At 41.7% G+C, this 21,134-nt stretch overlaps 1 protein-coding gene and 1 long non-coding RNA gene across 12 annotated transcripts in view; one reads left to right on the plus strand and one right to left on the minus strand.

Annotated features, from left to right (window-relative positions):
- The window catches only part of LOC310710655, an 81,463-nt gene that overhangs the window by 7,626 nt on the left and 52,703 nt on the right, over window positions 1–21,134 (plus strand). The window contains exons 1-2 of one of the 2 annotated variants that reach the window (XR_014528173.1): window positions 7,005–7,347; window positions 12,796–12,869. This is a non-coding gene — a long non-coding RNA (uncharacterized lncRNA). Of the gene's footprint in view, window positions 1–7,004; window positions 7,348–12,795; window positions 12,870–21,134 lie in introns of those variants that run through there. The other variant, XR_014528172.1, reaches the window with a different exon arrangement.
- LOC310710139 (uncharacterized protein) overlaps window positions 1–21,134 on the minus strand; it is a 37,727-nt gene that overhangs the window by 3,868 nt on the left and 12,725 nt on the right. For 7 of the 10 annotated variants that reach the window (XR_014527852.1, XR_014527854.1, XR_014527855.1 and 4 more), the window contains 3 exons: window positions 18,648–18,739; window positions 17,560–17,674; window positions 16,756–17,219 (listed from right to left, as the gene is read on the minus strand). The exons of 1 other annotated variant lie outside the window; for it this stretch is intronic. Coding sequence is in view for 1 of the 9 variants with exons in the window: in XM_083510696.1 (XP_083366822.1) it covers window positions 17,134–17,219; window positions 17,560–17,674 (201 nt within the window). In the remaining 8 variants the exon portion in view is untranslated. Of the gene's footprint in view, window positions 1–16,755; window positions 17,220–17,559; window positions 17,675–18,647; window positions 18,740–21,134 lie in introns of those variants that run through there. 2 more of the 10 variants (XM_083510696.1, XR_014527853.1) reach the window with 2 other exon arrangements.

Here is a 21,134-nt window from a genome sequence, read left to right on the forward strand (position 1 = left end):
AGGGAAAATGTTATTGCGTAGAATAGATCAACTCAGACTGGAATTCGTCCAGCATGCTGGGGACGGAGGCTGTTAAAACTATTAGCGGAATTGGTAAACTTCAGAAGTTGTAACGTTATGTTGTTTATGTGCAGGCAGTTTTTAAACCATCATGTCCTTTCTTGTGCCCTTTTCTTCTATTGATGCTAAGTATTGTCCTTTGGTTTTGCAAGGTTTTCTTTAAGCTGTTTCTTTTTCCTGAATGGTCAGCTTCCTCTCCTTATGGAAGAATTTAGCTCTCCTCCTTCATTGGTATAGTTGCCTTTGCCTTTTACAATTTGTTTATCCAGTGCATATAATAAACACGGACTTCATGGCTTTGCCATATGAGTCAATGAACTGCAGCAGCAGTTCATGGGATCTGGCATTCAACCTGTTAAGCTAAAACTGACTAAAAGTTTGAAACTTGGCATTCATCCATGCTTTAATATGGTGTCCATAAGCAATGCCCCTTCAAGGGCCAGCAAGGCCAGTTAAGCCTAAAACTGTGCATTTAAAATTTTTTGATAGGGATCCCAATAAGCGATGCTGTCTGGGCCATAGGAGAGTGACATGTGTGCATTTTTTCCCCTTTGCTCATTTTATGCTTCAAGCCTGCGATGAACCTCTTGGTCTGCAGTGGCCGCTGCTATCTTTACACCACAGCCTTCAGCCTGCTATACACCACCTCCTCCTATCTGTATCCTGTTACAGTGGTACCTCGGCTTAAGTACTTAATTCGTTCTGGAGGTCCGTTCTTAACCTGAAACTGTTCTTAACCTGAAGCACCACTTTAGCTAATGGGGCCTCCTGCTGCCGCCGCGCGGCTAGAGCACGATTTCTGTTCTCATCCTGAAGCAAAGTTCTTAACCTGAAGCACTATTTCTGGGTTAGCAGAGTTTGTAACCTGAAGCGTATGTAACCTGAAGCATATGTAACCTGAGGTACCACTGTACTCTCAGCTGCAGCTCTTGTGCTCCACACATTGTAAAAGAGTCAAGATACAGGGCTGGGGCGAGTCCTCCTTTAGGAATGGTTTTGTGTTGCCTTCAGGGGCGTTTTCTACTGAAGAAGGTGCAGAAAGGGAAGGTGTTGGCCACACACCAAGAATTCTGCTTTGGGTGGTTTGTGGCGCACAAAACAAAGTACCCATTCTCTACAATACAAAATCAGGCCCATAAACAAGGAAACACCTTCAAAATAAAAAAAATCCTGCCAGTAGCACCTTAAAGACCAACTAAGTTAGTTCTTGGTATGAGCTTTCGTGTGCATGCACACTTCTTCAGATACTTCTTTTTAAGGTGCTACTGGCAGGAATTTTTTTATTTTGACTATGGCAGACCAACACGGCTACCTATCTGTAAAAGGAAACACCTTGTCCACCTGTTCATCTCTGGGAAAGACAAAAAGTGAGCTTGGGATGCATGGAACATCTGACATTTCTGACATGGACAGAAGCTCCAACATGCATGCTTGACAATACCACGATGCCTCTTGAAAGGTCGGTAGTCCTTCTGCATGATAGAACCAATGGATTGTGCAAAGTCAATGAGGCAGGGCACCATCTGTTTTCAAGAAGGTCACAATCCCCAGAGACTATTCCACAGGTGGCTCTCAAATAGCACACACTGCATACAATCTGTTGAATAGATCTATGTTACCATAGATATGGGGTTGGGAAAGAAAAGATGGATCTCAGGGGCTGGCAACCAAAGTGGACAATTCTTGACCAAGCTCAGAAAAGGTGGTATGAACTAATATTTCTTTATATATTGCTTGATTGTAATAAAACCTCTAAGCAGTTTATGATAAATATTAACATTATCAATAAAAGCAGCTAAACATAATTAAAAATGGAGGTAATTAAAATTAGCAGCAAAAAAGATTAAAACACTTCAACACCTGCATGTCTGGATAGACTTGCCAATAATAATAATAATAATAATAATAATAATAATAATAATAATAATAATTTATACCTCGCCCATCTGGTTGGGTTTCTTCAGCCACTCTGGGCGGCTTCCAACCAAAATTAAAAATACAATGAAACATCAAACATTAAAAACTTCCCTAAACAGGACTGCCTTCAGGTGTCTTCTAAAAGTCAGATAGTTGTTTATTTCCTTGACAAGCCCTCTGCCTGGTTCCCTGTAACCTCACCTCTCACAGTGAGGGAACCTCCAGAAGGCCCTCAGAGCTGGACCACTGTGTCTGGACTGAATGATGGGGGTGGAGACGCTCCTTCAGGTATACTTAAAATACTTTAAGCAGACACCAAAATGATGAAAGCGAAGGCAGCTTCCTGATGTAACCAGGCAGGGAATTTCAAAGAATAGGTGCAACCACGCTAAAATATGTATTTTTTACAAGCACAAAACCAGTTTATATGGCCCCTGGAATGGGGCCAGTTCTACAGATCAAAGTGCTCAAGTGTGCATAGATGCGGTAAGACTATCTCACAAGTAAACTTAACCAAGTTATTAAGGGCTTCATATACTACAGGTAGGGACGCAGGTGGCACTGTGGGATAAACCACAGAGCCTAGGACTTGCCGATCAGAAGGTTGGCGGTTTGAATCCCCGTGACAGGGTGAGCTCCTGTTGCTTGGTCCCTGCTCCTGCCAACCTAGCAGTTTGAAAGCACCTCAAAGTGCAAGTAGATAAATAGGGACCGCTCCGGCGGGAAGGTAAACAGCGTTTCCGTGCGCTGCTCTGGTTCGCCAGAAGCGGCTTAGTCATGCTGGCCACATGACCCGGAAGCTGTCTGAGGACAAACGCCGGCTCCCTCGGCCTATAGAGAGGGATGAGCGCGCAACCACAGAGTTGGTCACGACTGGACCTAATGGTCACGGGTCCCTTTACCTTTTATACTACAGGTAACAACTTGAACTTGGCCCAGTGCAGCTCTCAGATCAGAGGTGTTATATGCTGACAGGGTTTCCTGTTGGCAAATGTGCTGCAGGATTCTATACTAACTGCAGCATCCAGATCAAGCACAAAGGTAGCTCCGCACAGAGCTCATTACAGTAATCCAATCTGGATGCTATAACGGCAGGAATAAGTGCTACAAGGCCAGTCTTAATTGCACTGCTCTTTGTCACTGAACGAAACCGTTTTCAGGAATGATTCAAATTGAATCCACAGCAGCTACACATTCTTCTCAAGAGTGCGCATTTGGCATAAACAGAACACATTTCTAGGTTTCCAGTCGATAAAATAGGTACATAACTATATTTATATCATATTACACGGTATCGATCTATACACAAAAACAAGAAGTTTGTAGATTTATTTTTGGATTACAAATCTTTGGGATTAATATTAGCTTGGTGTTTAATATAAACTGGTTTTTCAGAAACAGTATCCAACCCGCTCTGGGATCCCACAGCTAATTCTCCCCTGGTCTCCTCACTGTCCCAAATAGGACTAATTTAGACAGCTAGCCCTGGTGATCATCTAATGTTTATTGGATGGATTTCCCCCCTAATTTGATTTTTGATTTTTGAATTTATTGTTATTCACGTTTTATACTGTATTTTATGCTGTTTTTTGTTGCATCAATTAAGTGTTTTAAATTTGTTGTTAGCTGCCCTGAGCCCAGTTTTCTGAACAGGGAAGAGTGGGGTATAAATGAAAAATTATTATTATTATTATTATTATTATTATTATTATTATTATTATCCCCAAGTATTGGCCATGCTGGCTGGGGCAGATGGAAGTTGGAGTCTAACAACATCTGCAGGGCACCGGGTTGGGAAATGCTGCTTAGAATGATATCATAAGTCATTATGGGACTTGGATGCCATCACTGAAAGAAAAGAAGCTTGTGTTGTTATAAATTTAACAGGAAGTTTCCCTAAAGAAGAGTATACCAGAGACACAAGAGACTCCTGTTCCAAGTGTAGTAAGAAAATGGTAGGAGGATATCTTGGAACACAGTTGCTAGTTCCATTAATTCATTTATGTTGCTAGGCCTAGTATACTTTTCAGTTTACTTTTCCTTAGGACTATTCGTTTAAAAAAGCAGTACTTGTATCCTGGAAAGGTAGCAAACTGATACTGGACTTCCCGTTGGTAGAGCTAAAACCACCCACCTTATACTCTTTCCTGCAACATATAGGTGGGGCAAAATCATTGTCACCTGAACTAGTGGTGTTTGCAGTTCCATGTTCTGAAATATGATGAAAGAACCATCTATTTAACACCCACTCCTAGGCTCATAAAAGAAATCCCATTTCATGGAGCTTGGCTCCTTCAGTCTTAAAAGAAATCCTAATCACAAGTATTAGCTCCATTTCTCAGAAAATGGGCCAGGTGGCTGGGATTTCTAGGAATCCTGTGGGATTGTAAGTCATCTGAAGCAACTAGGGAAAAGCATTGAGTCAGTGATCCATTTGGGACAAGAGAGTTCCCCCAGCCTGATAAGATGTGTCCCTCTTGTTTGGTATAGAGCGGCAAGCAGTGGCTAACATGTTGTGCTTGTTAGTCATATGCTCATTTTAGAAATTACTACTATTTCTGTAGTGCTGTACAGGGAAAATAGCAGCAGATTGCTTAGCAATTTCTAAAAGAAAATCATGCAGTTAAAAATGAAACCTGAAAAGCAAAACGTATTATCTATTTAGTAAGTATTCCTGATTGTGCCCGTAGATGAAAAACCATTCAACTACAGTAACCAGCTGGCAAAACTCTGTATTTAATACTCTATAAAAAGTATCAAATGTCTCACAGACTGGATCTTCCACTAAGTAAGTAAATGAATTTATATTTTCTCCCCATCTGCTTTATTTAACCCAAATGGCCATAACGTTTCAGTTGACCAGTCAGTCCAGCACTGCTCAGAAGAGCATTTTGAATTTCTTTCTTATTGAAATCAATGCAGTCTTTAATAGTGAACGCTATCTCTGAAAAATTTTGATATTGGATTGTATCCAAAGTTAGCCGTTCTCAGAGTGGACCCATTCAAAATAATGGACATGGCTAATTTAGGTCTATTAATCCCAATGGGACTGCTTTAACTTAGTTGGATATAGCCATTGACACCCTCGTTTGACATTTTCACCCACAGTGTTAGTGAGTGGAGCATGTAATAAACACCATTAAAAAAAAATCCATTCAAAATATACATCTCTGTTTGAACAATGTAGGATAGCAGTAATGTAGAAAGGCAGTAATTCTTCCAAATACTGGAAACCACAGGAAGGGAGAGTGCCGTTGTGCTCAGATCATGCATTTAAACGGCCTCGGTCCAGTATACCTGAAGGAGCGTCTCCAACCCCATCGTTCTGCCCGGACACTGAGGTCCAGTGCCGAGGGTCCTTCTGGCAGTTCCCTCACTGTGAGAAGCCAAGTTACAGGGAACCAGGCAGAGGGCCTTCTCAGTGGTGGCGCCCGCCCTGTGGAACGCCCTCCCACCATATTTCAAAGAGAAAAACAACTACCAGACTTTTAGAAGACATCTGAAGGCGGCCCTGTTTAGGGAAGTTTTTAATGTTTAATAGGTTATTATATTTTAGTGTTCAGTTGGAAGCCACCCAGAGTGGCTGGGGAAACCCAGCCAGATGGGCAGGGTATAAATAATAAATTATTATTATTATTATTATTATGCATCTAGTTGCCCACTCTGAGAACAGGATGCTGGACTAGATGGGCCATTGGCCTAATCCAGGCAGCCCATCTTAAGTTCTTATGTTAAGTAACTTTCAACTGCACGGTTCATGAAGAAATGGTTGGGGTGTCAGGATTTTCATTCTCTCCCATGTTGCAGAGTGTGTGTGTGACTACTAGATCACATGCTCTGTGTGTTGGCATTCCATTCTTTGGAAGCGTGGGAATGGAAGGAACTGTGCGCCACTTCCGTCTTCTTTGTCCTTCGTTCTGTTCTGTTGTTGTTCTCTCTCTCTGAGGAGAAGAGACACGCCTTAATGGCTCTGTTCTTTATTTTGATCCTGTAAATAAATCACCACACCCAGATACTACGTATCCTCAGTCTCAGCTTCTGCTAACCTCTGCTGCTTGCTTGAACGTCCGGAGGAGTCGATGCTGTGTTATACGTTCTGGACCGCTACCGGGAGAAGGCCGTCTCCCACCGAGAAGCACCAACATGGGGGTGGGGGGTGGGAATATTGGAATTTGCCTCAGTGGACAAGCTGATATGCTACCTCAGAATGCAAAGCAAAGACAATATACTTTTTTTTGTAAGATAGATAGTTTATTACAGTGGTACCTCTGGTTACGTACTTAATTGGTTCCGGAGGTCCTTTCTTAACCTGAAACTGTTCTTAACCTGAAGCACCACTTTAGCTAATGAGGCCTCCCACTGCCACTGCACCGCCGCTGCACGATTTCTGTTCTCATCCTGAAATAAAGTTCTTAACCTGAAGCACTATTTCTGGGCTAGCGGAGTCTGTAACCTGAAGCGTATGTAACCTGAAGCGTATGTAACCCGAGGTACCACTGTAATTATAGTTGCAGAAAAAGGCTTGTGCCAAACACAGGATATGGATTTGCAATTCTTTTTAAAAAAACCTACTTAAGATGTAAATGCGGCTAAAAGATAAGATACTTCTAGGAATACCCTTATGTTTTCACAAATGAAGTATAAATTCTCATTAGAATATGTTGAATTGTTAGATCGAGACATTAATTGCTTTGTTTCATTGTATTATGATGAGATTTTACACTCAAAAGTACAACCAACATTTCAATCCAATGCTTGTAGGTCAAAACTGTGTGGCTGTTCCACCCGATTTATTTATTTTTTTAGTAATTGACCATACAGTTTTACCTATGCACATTGTATTGTACATGTCTAGGCCATATCAAGACATTGCTGTCCCCTGTTTGTGGATGTGCTGGGGTGGTGGAGGTGGAGCAGGTGCAATCTAATGGTCAGGGAGGACACAAATACATTCACTTTCCTCTACAAGATGGACTGGTACAGGAAAATTAGTTAACTGCAGCCTAAGCTGAACAGGATCCAGTAGGTTCTCTCTGCGATCTTGGTGTTATCAGCGCCATGCTCTAACCAACTGAGCTATCCAGTTGTTCCCAGTGTTGTGTGACATGGAGATGCTTTTGAATCATGCTAACTAAGGATGTTTCTACGTACCGTATGCCTGGGAAGCTTCAGAAGCTGCCTCAGACCAGTAATCTAGACTCTAGAACATGGCAGAAAGTTTAGAGCTCTTCTAGATGAAAAATATTAGAAAGCCCCCAAACTTTCTGCAGAGCAGCACTGCTGGTTTTGCCCAACAATAGTTAATGTCCTTGGCAGTGTATAACAAAGGCAACCTGAAGGCTATTGAACACATGCTATGGGAACCTACAGGTATGTGTTTTAAAATAAATTTGTGTACATCGCTTCTTTTTAAACAGCTGTGTATTTCCAGATAAAAGCCACACACACCCATCCAGTCAAGCCTGCATACTTTTCATTATCTGCCTAAAACACTAACAAAATAATGTATCTTCTCCTCAGGACTTATATTGATTCATCCTGCTGTGAATACAAATTATGGGGCTTGACAATAAGATAATAAAACCGAGAGAGAGAGAGAGAGAGAGAAGGAGGAGGAGGAGGAAAGTAGCATATATATATATATATATATATATATATATATATATATATATATATTCTTTGTTTGCAAATGTGGAGCATTAATTGCATTCCTGTGCGGCAATCTGGACTGAGCTTCTGCTAGGCAAATTAGATATAAACTGAAGGTGAGGGCAAAAGGGTCACCACAGCAAGGGAGCATCGAGTGACAGGCACAGGGACCTCCGATGCATGGCTTGCAGAGCAGATGTTCACAAGGATGCAGTGATTATTGAACTGGTAATAAAAAAGCATCAGCTTACAGGCAGCCACGATGGATGCTGGTAATTATAAAGCATCCCCTGGGAGGAAAATGACACAAGTCAGCCGCATCTCTGCAATCACAGGGGCATAATTAAAGCTCCAGTAACAGTTGTTAATAGGGTGCAAATAAAACAGGGGAAAAATTTGAACGCAGTCTTTTTTTAGACAGACGGCAAAGGGCAATGTAATTACAGGGACTGCACATTTTATAATTTTACTATAGGTAGTAAAACAAAGAGTTTTAATATATATTATGGATACGGCGATAGCAACACGTACAAACACACACATGCACAGTGTATAAACAATGCCAAAAGCATTTTGCTCTATGTCGTTTGGATGTAGAGAACAGATTTTTAAACAGAATGTTTATGTTTTTAATTCTTAGAATGAACTAAACAAAAACATAAAGAAAATAGAACATTCATAAATATTTGGCCATTGTATCTTCCAAGGAAGATCCATAAAGGTGCAATGTGCCAAGAGACATGAGCGCTGGCCATATAAATGAGCAGCCTTTGCTTAGGCCTTATTTAAATACGATGCAGAGAAGGCAGGAAGACTATACCCATTGCACAAGCCCCATTTAATCAATTGCTTTGCCTGTGGGTGCACTGCTGCTCATAGCCAGGGTGGGCTGTGGAAACAGAAATTATTGATAGCATGGGATGGCGTGTATGATATCATTTTTAATGTAAATAAATACTTCATTTTCTAACTTACCTCAAGTAAGGAAATCAGCCCTGAGTGCTCACTGGAAGGACAGATCCTGAAACTGAGGCTCCAATACTTTGGCCACCTCATGAGAAGAGAAGACTCCCTGGAAAAGACCCTGATGTTGGGAAAGATGGAGGGCACAAGGAGAAGGGGATGACAGAGGATGAGATGGTTGGATAGTGTTCTCGAAGCTACCAGCATGGGTTTGACCAAACTGCGGGAGGCAGTGGAAAAGAGGAGTGCCTGACGTGCTCTGGTCCATGGGGTCACGAAGAGTCAGACACAACTAAACGACTGAACAACAACAACAACAACAAGAAGTTAGAAAAGGTGGTGGTTCTTCCTTCATTAGAAGTTTTTAGTGGCCACCTTTCAGTGATGCTGTAGTAGTGGGTTTCCTGCATCAAAAGGGGTTGGATTAGATAATAGAATAATAGAATTGTAGAGTTGGAAGGTACCCTGAGGGTCATCTAGTCCAATCCCCTGCAATGCAGGAATCTTAACTAAAGCATCCATAACAGATGGCCATCCAAGCTCCGCTTAAAAACCTCCAAGGAAGGAGGAGAGTCCACCACCTCTTGTGGGAGTCTGTTCCACTGACAAACAGCTCTTACCATTAGAAAGTTCTTCCTGTTGTTTTGTCGGAATCCCCCTGTTTGTAACTTGAATCCATTGGTTAGGGTCCTGCCCTACAGATCAGGAGAAAACATGCTCGCTCCATCTTTCTTGTGACAGCCCTTTAGGTATTTGAAGATGGCTATCATATCTCCTCTTAGTCTCTTCTTTTCCAGGCAAACATACCCAACACCCTCAGTCATTCCTCATAAAGCTTTCTTTCCAGACCATTGATAATTTTGGTTGACTTCCTCTGCACACATTCAGTGTCAATATACTTCTTAAATTGTGGCACCCCAAACTGGACACAATACTCCAGGTGTGGTCTGACCAAAGCAGAACAGAGTGGGGCTATTAATTCCCTTCATCTGGACAATATACTTCTGTTGATGCAATTTAGAATAACATTTGTTTTCTTTTTTCTTTTTCTGCTGGATCACACTATTGACTCATGTTAGGCTTGTGGTCCACTAAGACCCCTAGATCCTTTTCATATGTACTACTAAGCAAGCCAGGTGTCCCCCATCTTATATTTGTGCAGCTGGTTCTTCCTACCTAAGTACAGAAATTTACATTTGTCTCTATTGAAAATCATTTTGTTAGTTTTGGCCCAGTTCTCCAATCTGTTAAGGCCGTTTTGAATCCAGATTCTGTCCTCTGTGGCATTAGCTACCCGTCCCAGTTTGGTGTCATCTGCAGATTTGATGATCATCCCCTCAATTCCTTCATCCAAGTCATTTATAAAGATGTTGGACTACAATGGGCCTAGGACAGAACCCTTCAGCACCCCACTTGTCACTTTTTCTTTTCCTATCTTGGGCTGCAGCTCCCTCCTTGCATTGTTTACTCTGTTATCATCAGGTTGGGCACTGCTTTCCTTTTTGGTGAAGAAAGGGGAAAAGTAGGTGTTGACCAGTTCTGTTTTCTCTCTGTCACCCTATAGCATTTCTCCATCATCTCCACGCAAAGGACCTAGTACTTGCTTGTTCTTACTCTTGCTTCAAACATAGTTGAAGAAAACTTTTCAATTATTTTAAACCTCTCTTGCAAACCTGAGTTCCGCCTGAGCTTTAGCTTTTCTGACCTTGCTGCAACTGTTAGATAATGACTGTGGTGTCTTTAGGATATATGGTTTTATTAACACATATCCACAACCTGAGTATATGATGGATGGTCTCACAGAATTAACACCCTGAAGATCTTGCTTCCTCATTCAGTTCCTATGGGATCCCTAGTCCAGCTCACAGCAGGACATGTCTGTCCTCAGCTTCTTCCAGCCTGCTCTCTCACACAACTCTCCATCCCAGCCTCCCTTTAGTCTTTTGTTCTCCATCACTTAGTTGTAGCTATTACAACCTTGCTCATTATTTTAGGTGCTGATGAGGCACTGACTGGATATTGTTTCTGTATGGTCCTTGAAGGATCACTACAACCTTTAGCTCCTGATGCAGGGAGTCAGAGTTCTGAATATTCAGATTGAACCTAAAACTTACTTTCCTTTGATTGACATTTTCTCCCAGATACCATCTGTTTTTGTGAAGGGGATGGTGATTAAGACCTTGGGAAGGTCCCACAGTATGGAATTCACTTCTCCTTGACACTCAGCTGATTAAAGCCATTGTCCCACATATGTTTTGAGTGTGTCCTGCTACTTTCAGAGCAGAGTGACTACTAAATTGGTCTGGACATTGCCAAAGCATGTCATTTTGCCCATTTCCCATTAGCATTGGTTGCTATTCAAGATCAACATATGAGTGAAGACAATGATAGTAGACAAAGACGAAGCTCACCCGTGACAGTTTCATAATCACTATCCAGCATTTCTTTCCATTTGTTACATGCAAAGTCAAGCAGTCTTGAAAGCTGTGATATCTCCAGTAAGGAAAATGGAATTTATAGCAGTTAAGTTTCTCATCACTGAACAACTCACATGAAAATATCTATTGCAGGCAGAAGAAAACACCCATAACCTCTTCACCCCACACCCAGAGTCAAAGGTGTTGCTCATGTTAGGGTTCTCCTTCCTGAAGACGAATAAAGAGATAGCTGAATTTTCTCAGTGACATCTAATTTTATCATCCGGTTGATTTCAGCATCTCCTTGGTTCCCTAGTGCTAATGGGGCTTAAATGGCACATATATTTTTGGCAGCACATTTGGATCTATATTACATGATGTATTATATCCATAATGTATCCAAGCTCATTAAACACCTCATCAAATTCTTTAAGAATATCTTCTCCATTCTATTCAGGAGACATGTTATATATTCATTTGACCATTTCCAGCCTGCCCTTCAACCTAAGCAAACATGAAACTTCCTTTCCCAATATTTCACATACCACTGAGTGATATCGGTTCTTATATAAATATGCTATTAGAATTTTGCTAGTGGTCTCATTCGGAACCTCCTGCACGAAACAAGTTTAGTTTTATAAGTGAGGCACATAGGAGTAACTAATCTTCATTACAGTCTGCTTTCGTTCAGTTTTGAAATTCACATTTCCTCTGTATCTGGTTTCACATGCTAATTCCAAGTTCCAAGCTTCATTCTGCATATTTGTTGAAACCTAATAAAAATAATATCTCTGCCTCATCATCACCACAATCATCTTCAGTGGACTGTGCTTGATTTTTCTTTTTTGTGCTTTTGCAGAAGTAAATTGTGAAATGGTTGCTTTATAAAGGAAATCACTTTATAACTTGTACTGGGTATCCTGTTTGCAACATGTACAATTCTTTTGCATTCATCCACTTGCCTTCTCCTTAGTGAAGTCAGGTAAATTTTCAGAAGGACCTCTCCTGATCAGATTATCAACTGCACAAGAATTCTGATATGTCACTTTCTAATTTCATGAGTACCAGTCTCAGCTGACACTATTTTTTTTTTTTGAGACAAATATAAAACTAAATGTATTCAGTTTTATCAACTGTTTTGGATGGTAAATCTAGTAAATTGAGTGGTAAATCCGTATTGCTTCTGGGCTTGTAAAAAGGGATGCAGATGGGATATTTAATCATCACCAGTATGAGGGGGCAGGATAGCAGTGACCCTTGATACTTGTATAGCCCTGATCCAGCTAAAATCTGGTTTGACTAAACACAATGGAAAAGCATGGGAGTAGAGCTATTTGCAATGAATTTATTTCATTGGTCTCAATGGGACATAGTCAGCACTTTGTATATCCAAAGCATCATCATCACCAGCCTTCAGCTGGCTTGCCTTCAGGACAGAAGCTTCTAAAGTATTATTTTATTCATCACATCTCCAAAACTCTGCTTTTGTGTGGCTTCACCAAAAAATGGGAATCCCTTGAACTGATAAGAGTCACTAAAGTATAATTACATGGCAACATGTGGTAACTTACCAATCCTTCTGGGTGGGGAAAGATGCTCAGTCCCCTCAGGACTATAACATGGATTTTGACTTAACTTTCTGTAATAGCCATACTCAAATAATAGATGCAGCATTCTCATAAAGATTTTGGTAGATGCCGACTTTCAGAATGCAAGATTTGTAGCAGCATAAGAAGAGCTCTTAACTGCGTCTTTCTTCGTATTTATTACTTCTGTATTTTAATTTCAGGTTTAAATTAATAACTGATTTGCCTCATGGAAGTCCGGTGGACTGAGGGAATTACATCTCCGGTCTCTTCACAGGTAGCCTACCTAATTAAAATATGACTCAAGGTATTACAAGTTAGCTTCCTTTGAATTAAAATATTCTGTTTCTTTCCTTTGTTTGAAAAAGTATCCCCCCACTCCCCACTCCTACTGTAGGAGGATGCATGTGTTACTATAGACTCACATTTCATATGGGACTAATTGCCACTGGCTTAGGGCTGCTTGTCAAAATGCTCCCTCTGTATTCGCTCTCGTCTAAAGGCCAAATCATTGTGGGGGAACATGAGGTTAAGGCCTTCGCTGTATCATTGTTTAACCAAATGCTTGTTCTCAGTGGAAGTCCTTCATAATCCCTGCTTCTTACCAGCATTTTATGTGGCGCGTCTGATGTTAACAGCATCATATTACCTCCAATTTGCTTTGTTTGATATCCTCGTTGCAAACAGCAATCTCTTCTTAGAGCCTAATTTCGATATACTAACCCACAGCAGGGAAGGCTAATGGCACTAGGTGACTTTAGTAGCTGTACTTTATTCCCCCCCTTCCCCTCTACACTACAACCAGTTCTCCTGCCAGGTTGGAACGGCTTTCCCCCAAATGCATAATGGTCACCACCCACTGAGATCTAAGTCAGCCCTTGCTTCCTTGGATCCTGGCCAGATTCACACTGCTGAGAGTGGCACTTTGCTTCTTCCTCTGATGTGGAAAAGGGACTTTTAACAGTCAGCAAATCTCCCTAAATTGACTCTCTTACAGTGGGATGCGAGTAGGAAACGTCCCTTAGAAGAAGAAATTGTTCGTATCTCTGTGTAAATGATATGTCAAAGCTGAGATCTAAAGGGAAATTTTCATAACCAGATTAATAATTCTTTGTAGTTTAATGGGCAGCTAAATTCCCAGTGTTCCACTGAGGCAGTTCTGTAAATAGTGGCTCCCCTGCCCCATCCTGTTCAAATAATATTTCAAAACTTATAATCTGGTGATGCACTGCACCTTGTCAGGAACTGTGCATAACACCCCCCCCCCCAAGAGAAACAAATAGGCTGAAAAGGCAATGCTGCAAGACCCTCAAGTCTCACTAAGGCAATAGTTCCTTCAGCACAAGCGTTTCTGCTGTGGAGCAATCTCCTATTTTCTCCCCCTGCATGGTGTCCTGGGGATTCTCCCAACCCACCCAAGAGCTCATCAGGATGGCTCAGGGGCACATGGGGGGAGGGGGGGCAGAGGGGAATCCCTATTGCCCTAGTTGGACTCAATGCACTGGCACCAGCATTTGTTCAGTTGAACTTGGCACACTATTATTTTTATACTGCTTTTACCATATACATTTTATACCACTTAGTACCACCTACAGCAGTGGGATGGAGTTGGAAGGGTGAAAACAAGGAATGAAAAGTGGGACTTGCAGCAAAACATTGCACTATGGATCATTGGGGGGGGGGGGTGTTAGCCAGTCAGCCATGCCCTCTTCCAGGGCACACCATTTAATTCCATTCTCCCCCAGTTTCCCATATTACCCTCCCTAGTTCCATCAGTGAGCCAGTATTGCATGGCCACTGAACATGTTTACTCTTTGTCATTGGACACTTTTGGGGGAGAGGGTCCTCTTTTAGGTTTTTCATGTGCTTTCCTCCAAGTTGCTGATACCTCCTCCTCCTTAGGCATGAGTGGTGACATTTGGTTACACAAGGGTAAACTTGGAAAATGACTTTGCTTATACTATATAGGATTTACTGTAACCAAATGGGGCTCTTCCGCCCCCTGCCTACCAGTGAGCCCCACATTCAGATTACAGTGGTACCTCGGGTTACAGACGCTTCAGGTTACAGACTCCACTAACCCAGAAATATTACCTCAGGTTAAGAACTTTGCTTCAGGATGAGAACAGAAATCGTGTGGTAGCGGCGCAGCAGCAGCAGGAGGCCCCATTAGCTAAAGTGGTGCTTCAGGTTAAGAACAGTTTCAGGTTAAGAACGGACCTCCGGAACGAATTAAGTTCATAACCAGAGGTACCACTGTACTCTTTCTGTGCAGCAGAAGTCAGCCTATAGTGGTTCTATGCAAGCACTCTAGAAAGGTTTCTGTGGCATAGAAAGTGTGTGTGTATTAGAATAGGAATGTGGTGTCCTTCTCTGACTTCATCTCTGCTAATACATCACAAACAATAATAAAACCGGAAAGCCTCATTATCACCTCATTCACTGGCAAAAACAAGTGGTCCATCTATTACCTAGGTGCTCCAGCAGATGGAGGGGGGAAAGGCGACACCTGTACTGAGTTGGGAATGCTCCTTTTACCACCATTTTGACAATGCTGCTCTTTGAGGATGGTTGGCTTCCAGAAGTTATCAGGGAAAATGGAAGCACCTAAGTCAGGCTTCCTCAACCTTGGCCCTCCAGGTGTTTTGAGACTACAATTCCCAGCATCCCTGACCACTGGTCCTGCTAGCTAGGGATCATGGGAGTTGTAGGCCAAAAACATCTGGAGGGCCAAGGTTGAGGAAGCCTGACCTAAGTAAAGCCTAAGGAATTTAGGGGAGTGGGGAGACTGAAGGGAGCAATAATTGTCAGTGCTAATGTGGGATGCAAATTTGCATGGTGACCACATTTTGGGTCCCCCCCCATCTTCTGAGTCTCCATATGTCTGTTTATAAAATAGTCCTGTCAATTTAAAGAAACGCAATAAACGCTTCCTCAGATTTGTGAGAATTTTCAGAGGGTCCCTGATTATGGCACAAATGGCAAAGCAATTATGAGGTGAATAAGCATTGTCCGCCATTAATGACTTCAGAACACAAACCTTTTTATTTGCGTTCCCAGTTACGGAAGGGAGGCTTATGAAGCAAAATCACATTTTAACGAAGGAAAATAATGCATGGCCTCATTTTTTAAATTTATTTTTTATTTTTAGGGATTTAATCCCCTGGACATTGCTCCCTTGTGGCTCACAAAAATATGACAAGAAAGCTAAAAATTTCATTTGCAAAAGGAAGTACCTCAGGCAGACCTTGGAATTATACCTTTTAGAGCCTTCTGGAAACAAGTATCTTTTGTGGGGTCTTGAGTATTCTGTGGCAGTACTTTACCAGGCATTCTCTAAATGATTTTAATGTTGTTTTTACTCAGCTTTTACTGTCAGAAAGCAGCTTTCATCACTAGGCCGGGGCCCTCCGTTCAGCATTTTTAGAGCAGTCAGGGGTGAGGGTATGGAATTCCCTTGCTGTTCTTAATAAATTGCAAGTTGGCTGTTCAGGACTGTCCGTTGTTCCCTTTGCAGCAACAGATCATGGACTGATAGTAAATCAGAACCAGTATGTTTTCTTAATTTTACATTTGGGCTAAGTTAATCTATTTAATAGGAAAAACATCTGGCCTAGCTGTGCTTTTATTCTGTTCTTTACAGCAGGAACCTCACCACCATGGGACTAGTGGAGTCAGACAAGGTCAACATTTCGTAGTATACCTGCATGCAGTTAATAGTGAATATATGTGAGCAGTGCAGAGCTTACACACACACACACACACACACACACACACACACACAGAGAGAGAGAGAGAGAGAGAGAGAGAGAGAGAGAGAGATATTTTATGGGCACCACATTAGTGATAAAAGGTTGCTCTGATAATCGGCTGCAGTAAATTCAGGCTTGGTAGAGAATCGGAAATCTGGGGGCATAAATTTGCCGATAGTTGATATAATATAAATAAGGTCATTGATAAAAGAATCGAGGTGTTCAAGTACTGTGAATCATCTGAAATTTAAAATATTCAAATATCTGTGTCCAAGCTTGTACTCATACATCATACATAGTAAAACATGCATTGTGTGGAATTTTTCTCTTCTATCAGATTTAATATCCCGAAAACACCGCAGGAGATGTAAAAAATGTGTAAAGTGCTTTGTTCAATTTAGGATCCTTAAAACAGAGAAATATATCATTTATTGGACCAGTTATAGTGGCTTAAAGTGTTCTGAAAGCCTCTGAACTACACAAATCTCCAAAGGTATATATAAGCAAGTTTATACAGTATAAAGAAAATTCAGTAATGAAGATGATTTTTGTTATTTTTTCTGGAGTTTTTGTTTTTTAGCTGTTCAGCATTTCTCATCACTTGTGGGTCAAACAAACTAATTATAACCTCATACAGAAATATCACTGGAACAGAGCCATTGACAAAACTAGGTCTGTCCTACATTACTGCGTTTTGCCACCTATTATTTTTTTACACAGAAAGCTTCAGAGAAAACACTTTTTTCTTGGCCATCTTTCTGATATTGTGGTGATGTCCATATTCACAAGTTAGGTTTGCCAGGCAAACGTATGCAGGAAGCTGCTTGGGTCAGTTTGCATGAAGTTGTTAGAAATACACCTGACTTTGTACAAACCTGTGAATAAAAGATAATGTCTTTTGAGCATGTGCAGAGTAAAATCATTCATCCTGTGTTGAATGAATGCCCAGAACGTAAACCCTGTGTTAGTGGAGGGACACCTGTATATCCCAACAAGACAAGCAAAGCAGTCCAGTGCTCCCCATGCTGCAGTTGGAGAGGTGGGCATTGCAATGAGCAATAGTGGGCGTCCTATTGCTCAGCATTCCCAGCTAAGCCAGATTCTCACCAGCTGCCACTGACTTCCCGCTTTTGCCTGCTCAGTGTGGACCCTGATCCCGTCTCACTGACATGTGCACAGCAGTCAACCTGGATGAGGTCCCACTATCCTGCCCACCTAGCCCATCTTCTGCAGTGTGGATGTGGCCGTGGTCCAATTGTTCTCTCTGCACCATCTTCTGCAGTTGCTGCGTAAGACAGGGCTGCAAATATGGCGGTGGCCGGAGGGTATGCTGGTGAGGAGAGGAAGTGGAAGTCAGGCTCGTACCCTTAAAACCCAGCACTTACCTTTTCTGGAAAGATATGCCAACAGGAAACATGGGATGCTACAAATAACAGGTAAAAGTAAAGGTGGAGGACACCTGGATGGTTAAGTCTAGTCAAATTTGACTATGGGGTGCAGCGCTCATCTCCACTTTCAGGCCAAGGGAGCCGGCGTTTGTCTGCAGAGAGGTTTTCTGGGTCATGTGGCCAGCATGACTAAACAGCTTCTGGTACACAGGACACTGTGGTGGAAGCCAGAGCACACAGAAACACCATTTACCTTCCTGCCGTAGTGGTACCTATTTATCTACTTGCACTGGTATGCTTTTGAACTGCTAGGTTTGCCAGAGCTGGGACTGGCAACGCGGACTCACCCCATCACACAGATTCAAATTGCTGACCTTCCGATCTGCAAGCCCAAGAGGCTCGGTGGTTTAGACCACAGTTCCACCCGTGTCCCACTACGAATAACAACAGCAGCAACCAAGATACTTTTAAAACAAACCTGAAAAGAAAGAAAAATGGAAAAGAAATATGAACTCCCGTCTCTGCCTTGATCAAACTTAGAGGAGTGTTATGGCATCAGACCTTCTCTGCTGTCAAAGCTATTCTTGCTTCCTCTGCTTAGCTTTTCAGATTCTGTGAACTTCATTCAGGGTTATCATGAGGCAATATGGGAAAGCAGAAATAAACTTTCATATAGCCTGGGGGCTTAAAAAGCCCTTCCCAAATATGCAGTATGTTAGGGGACTTCTGCTCCCCAAAGTAATGTTACTGTTTATGCATTCCTGACTCAAAGTTCCTTTTAACTGGGTCTCAGGGAGGTGTGCATAAACAGCAGCATTATTTTAGTCAGCAGGAATTAATTATTGAAATCAATTATTGCTTCTTTCAGACTGCTGAAGTCAGTCCACAGTAAGCTGACTAAAAAAAAATACTTGCCTTGTTTGCTGCCTTCGTGTGCAAAGACAAAAATAAATGAAAAAACAACGGACGGAAGCTTCTGATGTTCACTCTCTTCCATCACATAGGTTCTTAAAAAGAAAAGGGGAAAAATGTTTTACCTGGCTCCTTGTTTGTATTGTCAGGAAATCAGGCCATAGACCTTTGATTAAGTTATTTTGCTCCAGGGTACATTTTTAGAAATAAAAAACACACACTTCTGCTTTGCTGAATAGGGGGTGATGAGACTGTGATCTCTGTAATGGGATATTATGTGCTTTTGACCCACACACTTGTCCCAGGTCAGTTGTCTTCCTAACAACTGAAACATGAGCCCTGTTTACATGTTACTTGTGTGCAAGGAATACGTATGTAGAGAGGGGAGTGGGGCCAGACCTTTAGCCCCACCCCAAGAGGCAGGGAAGCATTAAACAAGGATCCTGAGGTAGTTTTGAGATAGACTTACAGAATTGCAGAGTTGGAAGTGACCCAAAGGGCTGTGTAGTCCAGCGATGCAAGAATTACAGAGCTAATGAAGGCAACAAAACTGAAATTCAGTCCATATAAGACAAGTGGCCTTGCCCTTGCCCTGGTAGTGACGTGTGACATTGGGAACATGGATGAGCAATGCCATGTCAATGGTACTGCCTGAGTAGTCCTGAGCCCTAAGATCCACTTGAGAGGCCACTCAGGTTGATAAATTTAGAAGTAGCAGGGACTGGACCTTTTTTAATGATGGCCCCAGACTTGCAGAATTCCCTAGTTCTAATTCTCTACTGAGCTCCAACTCCTGCCAACTTTGAACAGTCCCTAAATACTTTATAATCTTGCCAGGTATTTGCTGCTGGCCCTCTATATATGATTGCAGTAGTAGCCGGTAGGGAAGCATGGGCAGAGGGGTGTTGCCTACCTGGGTTCCCAATGCCACACATCACTACTGGTTACTAGGAGGGGCAAGGCAGTGCAGGTACAATGGCAGAGCCAATCTGGATACTCCGGCTGCTGCGCTCATACTGAGCTCCCTGCTGCCTTGCCCTTTGCCCTCCTGCTAACCTGACGTGACGGGCAGCATTGGGAAGCCAGGTGAGCTGTGCTGCCCTGCCGGTTTCCACTGTGTAATTGCATCTGTTGTTTTATGTGTGTGTTCAACTGTTTGAACATTTTTTTTTATTGTAAGTCATCTTGTGAGGGTTTATTCTAAAGTCAGGGTGGAAATAAAACAATATCAATACAAGTTAGTTCTTGAGCAGTGACACACAAAAAAGCTGTAACCGATTTTTTTAAAATAACAAAAATAACAAAATGCTTGTCATAATCATGGGCGATTTGAGTTTGTTTATGTGGAGGGTTTGTATATTATGGGAAACCGGGTATGTGTGTCCTCTATGCACAGATATATATTGTACATCTTTCCCCTGGGCTTTGTATCTGTGTTAGGGATGGAGGGCACATTTTGCCCTCCATGCAACAGTAACATTAGGGATAGATTTTGCATTTCCCCATAGGAGTTCCCAGAGGCGAAAAAAATAAAGGAATGCACTTGCAGATACAGTTGTTGATAGAGTAAGCACATTTCTGTCCTGATAACCCCAGCACTGAATAAAACCCTTTCCCCTAAAAATAGGTCCCTGTTTCAACAATGGCTGTTTCAAATCTGCTGCAGCCAGAATTTCCTTCAGCCACCAAAATATTCCTGTGAGTATTACTTGTTTAGGGTTTTTAGGTTACCTTAGGGCTTGAACTTGACATGAAGTGCAAGGAGTAACAACGCAGATGCTACCATCTTGGGAAATTTAAGAGATCAGACCTCCCTTAACACCTGGTCTCATAACCCCTGCATTCTATGAGAGGATTTTGTTGCAATGAATTTATTAGGCCTTGTTGCTGCACAGTGTTTGCCGAACAGATACAATACATGCGCTGGTACGGCAGCTATGCTATTTGTATGCAATCAGGTGCTGTTTGCCCTGTGTATAAAGATGCCATAGTGGTCTGTTGTGTGTTAACTAGTTACTAACACACTAAATAGACATTCATTCATTGAAATATTCATTTAGTGATTCAGGTTTTTCTAATGTCTTGTCAATTTGTTTGTTCAGTGAGCAGCTTAATAGTATTTTAATATCATGAGTTAATGGATGCAGAATACTGAAATTAAAGGATAAATAAGGATCAATTCCTCCTACTAATCCTATCAATTCCTTTATAAATGTTCCCTCCCTTAAGATTTACATACAGATAATGATTTCAGAAAAAAATAAATATTTCTAAGTAAGCATGACAAAGTAACTCTGAGATTGTTCACAGTTAATCTTACATTTATTATAAGAACCTTTTGTTTCTGTATTTATTTTATGAATAGAAGTACGCTTCTCTGGAACAAGCAACATAGTGATAAGGAAGATAGAAAAATCTAAGAGTGAACAGAGTGAAATTTCTCTTGCCCCCACAGATCTCCCATTACACATGAAGGACATCACCTGATTT

This window comes from Podarcis liolepis (genome assembly GCF_965112155.1).
Source record: "Podarcis liolepis genome assembly, chromosome: 1".
NCBI lineage: Eukaryota > Metazoa > Chordata > Lepidosauria > Squamata > Lacertidae > Podarcis > Podarcis liolepis.